We start from the raw sequence: 15,082 nt of genomic DNA on the forward strand, positions 1-15,082 counted from the left end.
ACAGCACACTATTCCTTAAGCTATTACATGAAAATATTAAACTACACAAAGGTTAAAAAATAACTTCTTCTAACTCACCAAAAATGTTTTATCTTTACAGATGACTGGTGGGTAGGATAGCTAGTAATGGTTTGGATTTGGGGTTGAAGAGGATTTTTCCTGGAAACATTGTCTGGTAGATACTGAGAGTAGGTATGCTGATCTACTTGCACAACTTTCTTACTTTGATGCTGAGTAGAAAAGCCTATGGGAGTTTAAAATGCAGCCTTAAGAATGTGGCCCCTGAAATATTGGTGAGGTATTTGTTTCTTAGCATCACAATAACATGGGTTATTTACTACTGAGTATATCCCATTAACTCTCCATCCCTCCCCTCCTCCCCGCCCCATCACCTCCCCACACACTCAGCACTCAATCCCACCTGCTGGGTTTAAGAAGACAAGTTTTGAAGCACCTTTCTCACTGAAGCAGAAGCATAATTTAAAAAACAAAAGGAAGTTTTCCAGCAAAGTGGTTCACCGGTATAATCACAGTATTCACGTGGTCTGGTCAAGAGGATAATGGGTTTGAGGCCAGCAATGTAGCATCAAGTCCTCAAAACAAAGTAAAAGAAACAAAGTAAGCAAAAATCAGATGTTTTTTCTTCAATCAACCAGCTTTCTGGTGACCAGAAATGATGACTTTTGGTTGGTCTCTGTCAAGAAACAGATTTGGCTAGAAAAATATTAAGTGTACAAGTAAGTTAGGTTGCATGTTTTCCCTCACTTGTATATAATTAGAATATGCCTATAAATCTACAGGTCAACCCAATGGAGAGTAAAAGACAAAAATGTACACTTGGACATGATAAATTTAATAGGACCCTACACATGCGCACAGTGAGACCTCTCCGGACTTGTCTGTTTCCTGGAAAGCTGGACCTCTACCTCATTTTTTTATGTAAATGCCATATGACTGGAAGTGGCTCTTAAAATTACTTCTGAACAAAAAGTATGTGATGCTAGAAGCTTCTGATTAATCAATAAAATGAAAACTTCACAGCTGTAAGAAACTAGTGTCCAATTTCTGATCATACCTCTACCCATTCTGTCCTAAACAAACACTGGTGGCAAACATAGAAGAATTTTATTTATTCAGAAATCATTTTTTTTGTAGAAATACACTTACCTTCCATTTTTAATATAAAGCATTCTTAGAGCAAATAACAAAATCTAACCAAGATATCTGAGCAACCTTATCACTTACCAAAAAAAAAACCCCAACATAACTCTGTAAAATACTCAGAGATTATCTAGTTTAGGGTCAGAAGTTATGGAATAATGCCCAGCGTTAACTTTACTTAAGAACTCTTTCTCTCCCATTGTATTTATTAAATGGCTCACTTACAGCCAAAATAATGTTGCAAATAGGTCTTATTTTTAGTATTTTAATAAACTGCTAACATTCCTTTAGGATATTAAGATTCAGTTCCATTCCAATTTTGATTAGGAAAAAACACAAGTAATCAATTATTACCAGATATACTCTATAGTGTTTTAGAAATGTAAAGTTTGGGAATTTTTGTAGTAATTGTTCTATTTATTAAAAAAATCTAAATCCAGATACCAAATTTTAGTTTAATTCCAAGCTTATACCCAACATTTCATTCAAAGGAACACATTAGCACTTTCACTCTGCTTGTTCAATGGACCAACTGAATTACAGGAAAAAATGTGCAAATAACAAGTAGAAGGAAAAACAAGGAGAATCTGCCACCTTGTGGTCTGGTGGGGAAATGCAGCCATCGGACAGCTTAATGTTGAAACATTGCTTTCAGTATTAATCATCCTGTGGATGACCAGTGATAGCAGTCCTACCATCTCTACAATTCACTTAAAACCATTTTGCTTGCAATTGTCCTCTAAATTACTAGAACATTAAGATTCCTTAAATTTGTCAAATTTTATTAGCTTCCTTGATGAAATCAGGCCTCAAAATTGCTTTTGTATCTACCGTGACCTATTCATTTGAAAGCTGTAGGCATCAAGCAGCAATAAAAGGTTCAAATGCAACCCGTCCTGTGACTACAAGAACATTTTAGGACTTGAGACTTTACCCCTGTGCCATTTTGGCTCCCTCTGCTTGCTTCTTTTTTGGGGGGGGGGTCGGTTGTGGGGCCTGAACTCTGGGCCTGGGCACTGTCACTCAGCTCTTCAGCTCAAGGCTAGTGCTCTATCACTTGAGCCACAGCGCCACTTACAGCTTTTTTCTTTTTGCTTATGTGGTGCTGAGGAATCGAACCCAGGGCCTCATGCATGCAAGGCAAGTGCTCTACCACTGAGCCATCTTCCCAGCCCTTGCTTGCTTCTTATCTTTTACAACAGTAATTGCAGCTCACACTTAGTAAAGACAAAAAGGATCTTAGGCACAGTGGCTCAAGCCTGTCATTCTAGAAAAGGAAGGAAAGGAGGTGTGGGGGGAGTGGGGAGGAGGTAATCATATCATAGTTCAAGGCCAGCCTGTGCATAAAAGTTCTCAAGACTAGTTCTCAATGGCTAGCACAGTGCATGCACCTGTAATCCCAGCAATACAGACACACAATGGTTGGGCATGCATCTGTCATCAAGAACTCTGAGAAGCACAAGCAGGAGGCTCAGGCATGGCCTGATAAGAGCACCTGCTTTATAAGCTTAAGGGCCTGGGTTCAATCCCCAGTAGAGAAAAAAGAAGCCTTAAGCCATTGAGAATTATTAGTTAGTAGTACACAAATTAGCCTCAAGAAACCTCTATCATTTGTATCACAATATAAATAATACATACTTTGAATAGTAGATATGAGAGAAAATTTCAGCAGTGTTTCTGTACTAAAGCCATAGGAAACACAAGATTAGGTGAGTAACTTCAACCTAAGAATTTCAAAGACTTACAAGCCAGGCTCTGGTGGTTCACACCTGTAATCCTAGCTACTCAGGGGGTTGAGATCTGAGGATTGTGGTTCAAAGCCAGCCTGAGCAGAAAAGTCCGTGAGACTCTTGTCTCCAATTAACTACCATAAAACCCGAAGTGGCGCTGTGACTCAAGTGGTTGAGTGCTCGCCTTGAACTGAAGAACTCAGGGACTGCCCAGGCCCAGAATTCAGGCCCCATGACCAACAACAACAAAAATTGAATTTCAAAGACTAGTTGACAAAATGCTATCAGCTTTGATAGAAAGGCAAAGGTCAGTTATTGTATCATCACCATATAGTATCCATACTAACTTAGTACAACATACCTTGGAGAAAGAAACATAAGGACAACACAGCAAGTAACACCTTCATTAAATAAAGGGACTTTTGCTCGAAGTCTTAAGTCAAAATGAGTTGATATTTTCCCCAGGTTTGGCATGGTTCTTCCAGTCTTATCTTTGGCAGTGGAACTTTCAGCAATATACAAAGCTCTTTTCCAGGGAAGAAATAAAACTCTGCCACTTAGTTCTGAAACCTACGAACTGGATAAATTGGTCAGTCATTTCAATTAAGGTATCAGGGCATAGAACGTATTTATCCTTTGGACTAATTACCTGCTTTCGTATTTCCTTATTAAAACTCTACTTTCCAAATGGCTTAGCAAATTCCTCTCCATGGAGGTAACCAATGGTCCAAATGTTCTCATTTAATGATTACCTTCCTAGACAGCTCTATTAGTATTTTTGTGTAGTTTGCACAAAAGTACATCCTCTGTCCCAGTTTTATCAGTTGACAAGATCATTATCATTGTGGATTCTGACAATCTTTCCACTATCTCCTCCTACTCCTTATGGCTGCACAGTATTCTTTGACATCATCTAATTAATCACATATAAAACATTTACCTTGTTTTAATCTGAATAGTGCAGAAAAAGTCTGGTATCACTTGCACATTGATCTCTCAGAATGGAATTTTTATTTATAATTTTGACCTCAAATTAAGTGCAAAAGCTGGGTGTTGGTGCCCCATGCCTGTCGTCCTTGATAGTGATGCAGCTGAGGTCTGAGGGCCAAGGTTAAAGCCAGTCCATGAGCTTTAGCTTCAGTTAACCGTCAGAAAGCTGGAATGATGCAGTGGCTCAAGTAGAACACCAGCTTTTGAGTGAAAAAGCTAAGGGACAGCACCCTAGCCCAGAGCTAAAGACCCAGGACATGGCACAAGAAAAAAAATCAAGTCCATTTTATCAATTCATTCCCACTCTTTCCATAGATAGCCAATTTTGCTGCTTGGCTTCCTACTGTTCCAACACCACTTGGCGGATCTTTATAATTTTTAAGTATTTTTACTCTACACTCACTTCTAAGTGTAATTTGGCATCTATCCTATTTTACAGACTTTACTCATTATCTATTGCATCAGTAGCTTGTATCAAAGTTTGGTTACTGCTATTCTAAATGGCATCTTCATTTGTTTCAAAAGATGTGATGGTTTGTATAAATTACTGGCATCTGTACACTGATGTCCTAAACACCTGGCTTATTTCAGGTAACCATTGGTATTAGTTTATGTGTCTATATATAAATATGAAAGCATAATTGCACCCAGGGAGATTCATTTATATATTTTAGTGTTCACTTAACACAATGTAACACATGGCAATTAAACTATACTTCCAACTTGTCAGAGGGCAGATAATACTGCATGAAAAAAGCAAGTTATAGCCATATACAAGAGATAAAATTTATGTATCTCAACACTAAATGTTTAGTTTCCACAACGCATGGACTTAATTCCTTAGTTTCTAATGCTATAGTTTTATAAGTTGTTCACAGAGATAAGCTAGCTAAACTTCAGTAGTTACTTCTGAAAAATGGGAAGAAGAGGAAATATAAATGGCTAAAGTGTGAAAAGGCTCCAATTTCTGTTCATTTAAGAAGTCATCTGTAGCAAGCATGGCAAAGTAAAACTCTGGATGGTACGAAGCTGTTCATTACAAATTGCTTTGGTAAGGACTAACAGAGAAACATCTTTGTCTCAACTGTCTTCTAACATTTTGTAATTTTTTTAAACAATCAATTTGGATCTAGCAGAAAGAAGAGTTCATCCATTTTGACAAGTTCCTAGAACAACTTTATAGTTTAGCCCATGCCTGTAATCAATTCTAGCTTACTCAGGAGGTTGAGATCTGAGGATTTCAAAGACAGAGACTCTCCATTTAACCATCAAAAAGCTGGAAATGTATCTGTGGCTCAAGTGGTACAGTATTTGCCTGGAGGGAAAAAAAGCGTAGAGAGAGTGCCCAGGCCCTGAGTTCAAGCCTCAGTACCAGCACAAAAAATTATTTGCAAATCTTGGTAACAGAAACTACCACTTGTCTGCTTCCTTCCACTACCATGTAAGCTACAAATGAAAGCGTTTTTCTATAGTTAGGTTCATTTATAAACAACTCCCCAAATCATAAACTATATAATCAATAGTTGTCCAATGATAAAACACTTAAATTACTTGATTTAGAAACCTAAGTGGCATATTAGAACCCAGGATTCACATAAATATTTGTTGTAAAAACACCATTATCTTGCCTAAAAATTGTGAGGTCCAAAGCTCAAAATCCAGAACTCAAAAGACATTCTGCCTAACTAGCATATTTCCTTTAAACTGGCCATAAAACATAGGTACATCTCAACTGAACTCAGCCATACTACGTTATATCCATGTGGCACAGTGTGAGGAGAACCAATGAAACGATGTGTAATTCAACACAGACATTCAGTTTCCTTTCTGATTATGGGTTCTTCTTGGCAAGTTAGAATTTGTAGGCTGGAGGTGTGGCCCAGCAGGAGAACACTCAGGAATGTGAGGGCGGAAACTTAAACCCAAATATTGGGGGAAAAAATCCCACTTCCAGTATTTAGTTCAGCACAACCCAAAAGCGATCACTGTCTCAACTGCATAGTTGCTATGAATTTCAGAGATCCGATCTCTACTCACATTGGTGGCTAGGAGGGTAAAGGGGCAGAACTTCTACTGCAATAGGAAACAACTGTTACTGTGAGAATTTTTTCTATTTTTCAAGGCATAATCAATTTTTCACTTTCAGAATATACTAATTCTATTCAGAAATGTCACTAGCCTCGGAAACAAGTCTTCATATTATAATAAACACACAACACAATCCAAGTACAATTTTTTAATAAAGATAATTACAAAAGATGGAAAAAATCAGCTCAGAAAGGCCAATTATTTCTTTAATAGATCAGTTTTTTTGACATAATAACTCACATCAATTTTAAATACTATCACATAAAGCATGGTGGAGAAAAAAAAATTTGCCTCATAATTAGAAAAACTCACAAGAAAACTTGCCAAGAAAACAAAAACAAAAAAAGCCATTTTGAAAATAAATAGTCCATGCCAAAATAGTATAAAACGAAGCCTGAAGTCTTCAAAAAGAAAAGTTTGTCCCAATATTTTCTCATTTTTTAGATGGCTTCCTAAAATTGAGGAGACTCTCAAATTCAAGGGTTGCTGAGTTGTTCTGACTTGGCTCTGTTGAAAGAGGCAATGTGAAATATTAAAAATGGCAGTCTGAGTTTCAACATACTTATCTAATTCTACTGCTCAGGTTTCTATAGGTTCATGGCAACAGTTGATAAAGATTTACATGTTTTTGTAGTAGTGAGTGCCTTAATCTTTCTAGTGGCTTTACAATCTAAGTAATCCTTTCAAAGCTAGCACAAAATGGTACCGATGCTTTAATCATGACAAGAAAAGCATCAGCTATATTTTTACTTTCAAATTGTGTTATCCTAATCTTTCTTAAATTTTCTTTTTACAACACTTAAAAAAAACTGTGTACAGAAATTTGAGTACAAAATAACTACTAGATAATATTTTATAGTATATAAATTAATATTATTTACCCTTTGGTATCTGTCTTTTCACCACTACCTTCCTTGGATTTATCTTCTTCTTTAACATCTGAAAAATAAAAAGTAGGAAAAGGTTAACATGTATTTTGAAAAAAGTATGATTTTTTTTTTGTGGGTTGTGGGTTTTGGACTCTGGGCCTGGGTGCTGACTCTGAGCTCTTCAATCCAAGGCTAGTGCTCTACTACTTGAGCCATAGCAGCACTTCCAGTTTTCTGGTGGTTTTTTGGAGGTAAGAGTCTTATGGACTTTCCTGCCCAAACTGGCTATGAACCATGATCCTCAGACCTCAGCCTCTGAGTAGCTAGGATTACAGACATGAGCCATCTGCGCCTGGCAAAACTATGAATTTTTATATTGTATTTTAAAATACAGTTTAAAAACTGTTATATATATATAATTTTTTTTTTTTTTTTTTTTACTCTGGTAAGGGGTAGGTTTATTCAGTAGACCTGCTGGGACCAGGCAAGGTTGGCACTCCACGTAGCTGGGAAAGGCCTGGGAAAGAGAGAGAAGGGAAAGAGAGAGGAAAGAGAGAGAAAAGAGCTAGAAAAGAGCAGAGAGAGCAAGAAAAGAACAGAGAAAGAGGTAAGAACAGAGAGAGCTAGAAAAAGGCAGAGAGAGAGCTAGAATAGAACAGAGAGAGAGCAGAGAGAGCTAGAAAAAGGCGGAGACCGAGAGAGATAGGTAGCAGAGAGAGCTAGAATAGAGCAGTGAGAGAGGTAAGAACAGAGCAGCAAGAGCCATATATAATCTTATGATCCATGAATTTAGCAACAGATAAGCTTGTTAGGTGCTGTGCTGAATGATACAGGTTCAAGAATATCCACATAGCAGTGTGGTTTTGCTCCTTTTGAACTTGTGACTCAGTAGGATCGTGGCATTACTGATGGGATAGGTACTGTGAAAAGTTCAGAGCAGTCTTGAGTACTATTATGGGAGGTGATTATGAAGTAATATTTAAAAGGTGTTTTAACATGGAGTTGGTCTCTCACAGCTGTAATTCTAGTCTCAAGAGGCTGATATACACTGAAGATCAAGGTTTGAGGCAAGCAGGGACAGAAAAGTCTGAGACACAACATCTCCAAAATAGCAAAGAAAAGCTGGAGCTGGGCTGAAGGCTTGACTCAAGGTGGCAAAGTTAGCAAGAAAGCTAACCAAGTACCAACGAAGCCCTGAATTCAAATCCCATACTGGTTTTTAAAAAACTATGCTGAAGAATTAAAGGATTTTCTATGGAGAAGGATTACCTTCAAGTGGAAAAAAAAAAAAACTTAGAAGAACTTTGAGGAAGAAGATATTGGTAAGATTGAAAGGCATCAAATAACCAACACAGATGAGATGTAAGCAAGGGAATCAGATAACACAAGCCTAGAGACATGGCAGGAGCTAAATCCTATTACACATCTGTACAGTTTTTTCCTTAATATATTTTGATTTACACTTTCAAAAGTGCAGTCCATCAACAGCAGGAAATGGCAGAGCAGAGCAGTTCAAGCCATGATGGCCAGGAAGCCAACAAAGGAATGGTGGAAGAGGCCTGGACAAGACAAAGCCCCCAAAGACCTTTAGTTTGTAACTACCACTAAATAAATACTCAAAATTAACATCTAACTATAGTAACTACACTAACACTACAAATTCCAGATCATCAAAGGTAATTATTACAAATGTGTTCATTTGGAGTTTATTTTGGCTATGGAGAATTTAACTCAAAGTGCTAAAAGCAGGTAGAGGAGAAGAAACGATCCCTATTCTAAGTTTTGACCTATTAGGTTTTATTAACACGTATCAATTGTACTCATTAATGGGGCTTAGTGTGATAGTTCCATACAAACGCACAGCACACACTGAACAAATACAACCTCCTTTTATCCTGTCACAGTCCCCATTCTTCTACTAATCACCATTCAACATTCATAGTATTATTTATCTTTTCTATTGGTCAGAGACTTTAACAATTACAAGGCCTATCAGAAGAGTTATAGCACCAAATAACATCAAACAAGAGTTTTAGAAAATGTTCTAAATGCTAAGGAGTTGAAAATTATAAGCTCAATCCACCACTGGACCATTAAGATACTTATTAGTACTCACATTTTTAGTTAAAACAAGAATAAAAGAAAAACATCTCAATGGGAAGAAAAAAAATCACCAAAAAGATAAAGATTTCAAATGAGAAGAAACAGCAAAAAAAGAAAAAAGCACTAGGAAAGTAAAAACAGTTTTAGATAAGGAGGTAGGCACCAGTGGATCGGCAGGGAAGGCTAACGAAGGTGAATGAGGATGAATGTAATGAAAGCAGATGTTTTGCATATGTGAAACCAGAACAGTGAAACCTGTTGAAATTATTTTAAAAGTAATGAGTAAGATAGAGACAGTGACTGAGGTGAGGTTGATTCTAATATATTGTATACATGGTAGACATGTCACAGCAAAACCCCTCCTGTATAGCAAGTATGCTAAAAAGAAAACAAAACAAACATTCCAGCTTACTCTACTACAACTGGATAGGAAAAGGATGTTGGCCCAGTCGTTTTACATGTTACAATAACAAAATTAGCAGATCAATGAAAACTAACACTCATCACCATTATTTGCATGAGGAAATACATCAAGCACTGACAATACATTTAGTTAGAATACTATATCCTACCTGCTCCCCGTTGGAAGCTCGATGCAAGTATAAAATTCCTTAAGAAAGTGCTACAATATAATGTGCTAAAAGATACCACATTCCAGTTGTAAATTCAATTGCCTAAAGTTACTGACAGCACTCTGAAGTATGGGGAAGCATTAGGAAGTAGTAGCTTCTCCACAGCTCACCCCAAAAATCTTTCCTCGGAGTTTTTGCTTCCTTCAGTTTCTAAGCAGTCTACAGTTGGTCTATGTAGAAAGAAAAAGTCATCCACCACACACCTACCCCCCACCTACTTTTGATACCTGAGTAGTTGACATAAGGATCTCATAAAAGCTGCAGTGTAGCTCTTAATTTTCAACAAAATTAAAGCATCTAGAGAAAAGTAACTGACCTGCTTTTTTGTCTTCTGCTTCTTTCTTGTCTTCTTCAATTCTAGCTTTCTTTGCTCCTTTCTTATGATCAGCTACATTTCTACGTCCTCCTTCTCCTTCATCCTCAGAATCTGAGAATTCTTCATCACAAGCTATCCGTTTGTCAGATGCTCGAACTAATACATAAAAGATGAATCAACATCAACTGAATACAATATAGTCATTTTAAGATTTAAGTTAAATGAATGGTTTGCTTAATGCCAAAATTTAGTTTACAAAGAAACAGTTCAAGGAGACATGAGAACATTTAAAGATGTCCTTTTTTATTTGTTTTTTCCTTTTTCTTTTTTTTTTGGGGGGGGGAGGGGGGTCCAGTCTGGGCCTGGGAGCTGTTCCTCAGCTCTTCAGCTCAAGGCTACTTGAGCCATGGTGCTACTTCCGGCTTTTTTCTTTTTGCTTATGTGGTGCTGAGGAATTGAACCCAAGGCCTCAGGCATGCAAGGCAAGCGCTCTACCACTGAGCCACCTTCCCAGCCCTAAAGATGTCCTTTTTTAAAAAAAAGCATACCAAAAATACGCTGGTCATGGGGAGGTTGAACTCAAGGCCTGGACACCCTCCCTGAACTTTTGTGCTCAAGGCTGGTGCTCTACCACTTAGGCCCAGGTCCATGTCAGTTTCCTGAGTAGCTAGAACTACAGGAGTGAGCCACTGATGCCCACCTTGGTTGGACATGTCATTTTTTAAAGGCAAAACTTTATAGGACAAAATTGTGTTTGCCAATAAGAAAGAGGAACAGTATCCTTATCTAAAAGTGCTTTGTTTATGTCACAGCTATAAAAGGAACAAGGCAAAAGTACCATTAATACAAAGATTTCACTCTGTATGTGGCATATCATTATAATAAAAATCTAACTAACTCTTATTATAGGAGAAGCTGCAATATCAAACAGCACGCTGTACTTAACTCATTCTACTTTATTTTTCAATTCATTCCCAAATCAAAATGTCTAATGTAGAAATTTTCATTTATACATATGTAGTATTATATATGTATGTATGTATCTATGATAAATTAACTTCATTAGGCTGAGACACCAAGAAGCTAATTCTACAAAAAAAAAAAAATGGACAAAGGATGTTATGTGCTCATGTGACATATCCTATAGTGCTATTCTGGAACCACCAAAACTTTTAACTTAATTTCTTACTTGAAATTCTCTTATCAGGATCTTCTCCATCTTCATCTCCACTGTCTTCATGAACAGCATCTTCTGGGATAGCTTGCATTTGGACACCAGGTGCGTGAGGTAACATGCGCAAATTTTCAAATAAACGCTGTCTAAATTACATATGCAAAGTCATTAGATAAAGCTCAAGTGCCTTGATACTCCCACCTCTTTTCCCAGGTTGAAGACTGAACCCAGAGACCCTGTATATGCTAGGCAAGTGTCTACAACTGAGCTACCCTCCAGTCCTTAAAGTTCCTCTAATATGCGAATGTAAACACATAAGTTCATCTTTTGCATAGCTTAGTCTATGAATTAAAATAATATTTATTAAGCACTGATACTTTATATACTTTAACTACAAATTGTAAATCTGTACTATTTAATACTCATTTCAGTGAGAAAATAAAAGCACAAAGGTAAGTGAACTCACCTAGTAGCTAACATTGTAAAACAGAAAGGACACAAATCAAAACCTCTATAATGTAATTTCTCTCCAAACATCATAGAAGAAATAAAGCTTTAACAAAGGCTTCAGATAATGCAAATAAATCACTCACTATGCAAAGCCAGTAAGGGTAAAACTTATTGTACCCTCTGTAATTTAAAAATGTATTTCAAATAATAAAAAATATTTTTGATGAACAAAAGCTCATACCTGTCTCTTAATAAATACAAGAAATCAGTTACCTAAGTTTTTAAATCCTTCTTAAACAGATAAAGACAAGCTTTGTCAAGATGAACAATTCAATGATTTCTTACTTTATCTTCTCCATATATTCCGGAGTGTTCTGGTTTGTCATGTTTGAAGGACTAATATGCAGTTTGAAGTCCGGTCCAAAATACTCAAAGTAATCATTATATGGCAACTCTATTAAAAACAATGAAGTACCATGTAAAAGCTCAGTTTGCATAAAAACCATGCACAGAATCCAGAATTATTTCCAAATTATTTCATGCTCTCATGAACTAAGTAAGCTTTGCTTGTTTATCCATTTCTACATATTCTTACAGATAGGCACTATAACACAAACACTTACCATTGGGAATCTCACAATCAAGGGCAACCGCCGTCTCATATGTCCAGCATCGTGCAACGTTACGGATTGTGTATCCACCTCCCCCAAGCATTAACAATGGTAAGTTGAAAGTTTTCACAACTTCTACACATTTAGCATGACCTAAAACAAAGAAGATTTGAGTAACAGGTCAAGAAACGAATTTTAAGATAATAAATGCAAACAAAAAGCAAAAGTTCTTGCTTGCTGAAAAATATTTTCTAAATATTTGGAAAGAATAAAAACAAGAAATTGCTAGTTTAAAACTCCTTATTAGTCACTTTTCACCCAATAATAAAGATGACATAACTCAATATTTCTAGTAAATGTCTTATAGGTAAGTAAGGTATGATAACTATTGATTGAAAATGGATACCACCAGGCACCAGTAGCTCATGCCTATAATCCTAGCTGCTCAGGGGGCTAAAATCTGAGGATCAAGGTTTGAAGCCAGCCTGGGCAGGAAAGTTTGTGAGACTCTTATCTCTAATAAACTACTCAGAAAAGACTGGAAGTGGTGTTGTGGCTCAAGTGGTAAAGTGATAGCTTTGAGCACAGAGGTTCAGGGGACAACGCCCAGCCCCAGAGTTCAAGCCTCATAATCACTACCCCCTCCTCCCACCCAAGGAAAGGACATACCCACTTTTTTAAAGAAAGGATATTCTTGCAAAGTCACATGAGAGAAAAAAATGTCAGATTGCATACAATGAAATATTAGAATCTAAACTGTGTATAATCAGTGTGTAACTGAACTGTTTCTTTGTATTAAGTATAAAATCCTTTCCATTTCCCATTCTAATATATGAAGAATGATTGTTCAAATTTTAATGACTGACTATCTTTAGGTAATAGTATTATGGGTATATTTTTAAACTGAATCCTTAACATAAAATCTAGAAAATTTTGGGTTTATTATCATTCAGGAGCCATCATTAAAGAAAATCCCTCAGATACATAAAAAAAATTCATGCATATTTTTTTTTTTCTTCTTTTAAATTCTAGTTCTGTAGCATGAACTCAGGGCCTGGGTACTGTCTGTCCCTGAGGTTTTGTGCTCAAGTTTTAGAGTGCCAGCCTTGAGTGCCTGCTCAAGGCTAGCACTCTAATACTTGAGCTGTACCTCCAATTCTTGCTTTTTGGTAGTTAATTTAGAGATAAGAGTCTCATGAACTTTCTTGCCCAGATTGGCTTTTAACTGTGATCCCTTAGATCTCAGCTCCTGAGTAACTAGGATTATAGATGTGAGCTATGGGCACCAAGCTCGTGTTGCAAGAGTTTTTAGAGAAATAAAAAGTTACAAAGAAAAAAAATCCTCAAGTGCTCTAAAGTTCTAATCACTTAAGGACTATTTACTTATAAAGTTTAATTACTGTTCTCGCCATAACTGAAGATTGACCATTATATATTCTTAGACAACCTACTTTTTGCTACTGCTACTAGGAAAACATGTGTTTTTTTTTTTTTTTTTTTTTTTTTGAGTCCGGTCGTGGGGTCTGAACTCTGGGCCTGGGCACTGTCCCTCAGCTCTTCAGCTCAAGGCTAGCGCTCTACCACTTGAGCCACAGCGCCACTTCCGGCTTTTTTCGTTTTGCTTATGTGGTGCTGAGGAATGGAACCCAGGGCCTCAGGCATGCAAGGCAAGCGCTCTACCTCTGAGCCACCTTCCCAGCCATGTGTTTCTTATAATAGATAAAAACCCTCTGGCCAGCTACTGGCGACTGACACCTGTAAGCCTAGCTACTTAGGAGGCTAAAATCTGAGGACTACAGTTCAAAGCCAGCCCAGCCAGGAAAGTCCACCTCAATTAACCTGAAAACTGTGGTTCAAAGTAGTAGAATGCTAGCCTTGAAAGGAAAAGCTCAGGGACAGTGCCCAGGCTTGATTCAAGTCCTATGACTGACACCTTCCCCTCCCCCCGACAAAACCCAAACCCACTGGATTGAAAAACAAAAGCATACAAAAAGTTAATTTCCAAACCTGTAAAGGTACCTGACCCCACCCCCAAAACAAAAAACCCCAAGACATTTATTATTTTTCCTTTATACTCAAATAGGTAAAAAACAGCTGCTTCAGTTGGAATGGCAACAAGCTTTATGAAACTATTCACCCATAAATGTATATATTAAGTATAACTGCATGCATACACAAACCTATGCACAAAAAGTCTTGTGTTAAAATGACAGGCAAAAACTACAATGTGGGAAGTCATTACAAGAAGAAAAAACACTTTTTTCCCCAGGAATATTACCTTTGAATTGCTTACCTTTGACTGTTAGGTTGAAGCAACCAAGTCTATCACCAGATAATGAATCTGCACCACACTGCAATACCACAGCACTGGGTTGATACATCTCCATCACTTTTGAGATGATCTATACACAAAGTAACAAATGTTAATGTATCTACTAACACTTTAAAATTCAATTTTTATTTTGAAAATAATACTTACAGGCTTAAATATCTGCCCATACGACTCATCATCTATACCATCTCTCATAGGAAAATTGACAGCATAATATTTGCCTTTTCCAGCACCAATATCCTAAAATACATAATACAGATCTTAATATTTTCAAATAAAAACATGATATATTGTTGACAGTAGTTTTAAAAGATTAAAAGGCCAAGTACTAAACCCAATTTTGAATTCAATTTAGTTACTATAGGAAGAATGCAACTTGAAAAAGGAAATTTAAAAAGTGCATGTTCCAAAATGTATACATTGCTTGTGAAGGCTAATCCTTCCAATTAATCTGATGGCATTTTTTAGTTTTATGAGTCTATATTAATTGTACAAAATAACAGGTTATAACAGTAACTGGCATTTGAGAAAAAATAAACATAAATGAAACATTAAATTACACTTTTAATGTTTACCCAAGAAATTCATTTTAAGCAGAATATGTAAGATGAAAAACAAATTTAAAC

The 15,082-nt window shown here is 36.7% G+C and overlaps 1 protein-coding gene across 2 annotated transcripts in view; it reads right to left on the reverse strand.

The window, feature by feature from the left end:
- Positions 1 to 6,102: 6,102 nt before the first annotated feature.
- Hdac2 (histone deacetylase 2) overlaps positions 6,103 to 15,082 on the reverse strand; it is a 30,550-nt gene continuing 21,570 nt past the window's right edge. For both annotated transcript variants that reach the window (XM_070024775.1, XM_070024776.1), the window contains exons 7-14: positions 14,604 to 14,696; positions 14,418 to 14,526; positions 12,137 to 12,277; positions 11,859 to 11,967; positions 11,079 to 11,209; positions 9,890 to 10,045; positions 6,851 to 6,908; positions 6,103 to 6,476 (exon numbers count right to left, since the gene is read on the reverse strand). In XM_070024775.1, the coding sequence (XP_069880876.1) occupies positions 6,446 to 6,476; positions 6,851 to 6,908; positions 9,890 to 10,045; positions 11,079 to 11,209; positions 11,859 to 11,967; positions 12,137 to 12,277; positions 14,418 to 14,526; positions 14,604 to 14,696 (828 nt within the window). In that variant the 3' untranslated portion in view covers positions 6,103 to 6,445. The remainder of the gene's footprint in view (positions 6,477 to 6,850; positions 6,909 to 9,889; positions 10,046 to 11,078; positions 11,210 to 11,858; positions 11,968 to 12,136; positions 12,278 to 14,417; positions 14,527 to 14,603; positions 14,697 to 15,082) is intronic.

Source organism: Dipodomys merriami, unplaced genomic scaffold (assembly GCF_024711535.1).
Source record: "Dipodomys merriami isolate MVZ:Mamm:240054 unplaced genomic scaffold, mDipMer1.0.p SCAF_160, whole genome shotgun sequence".
In the NCBI taxonomy this organism is placed as follows: Eukaryota; Metazoa; Chordata; class Mammalia; order Rodentia; family Heteromyidae; genus Dipodomys; species Dipodomys merriami.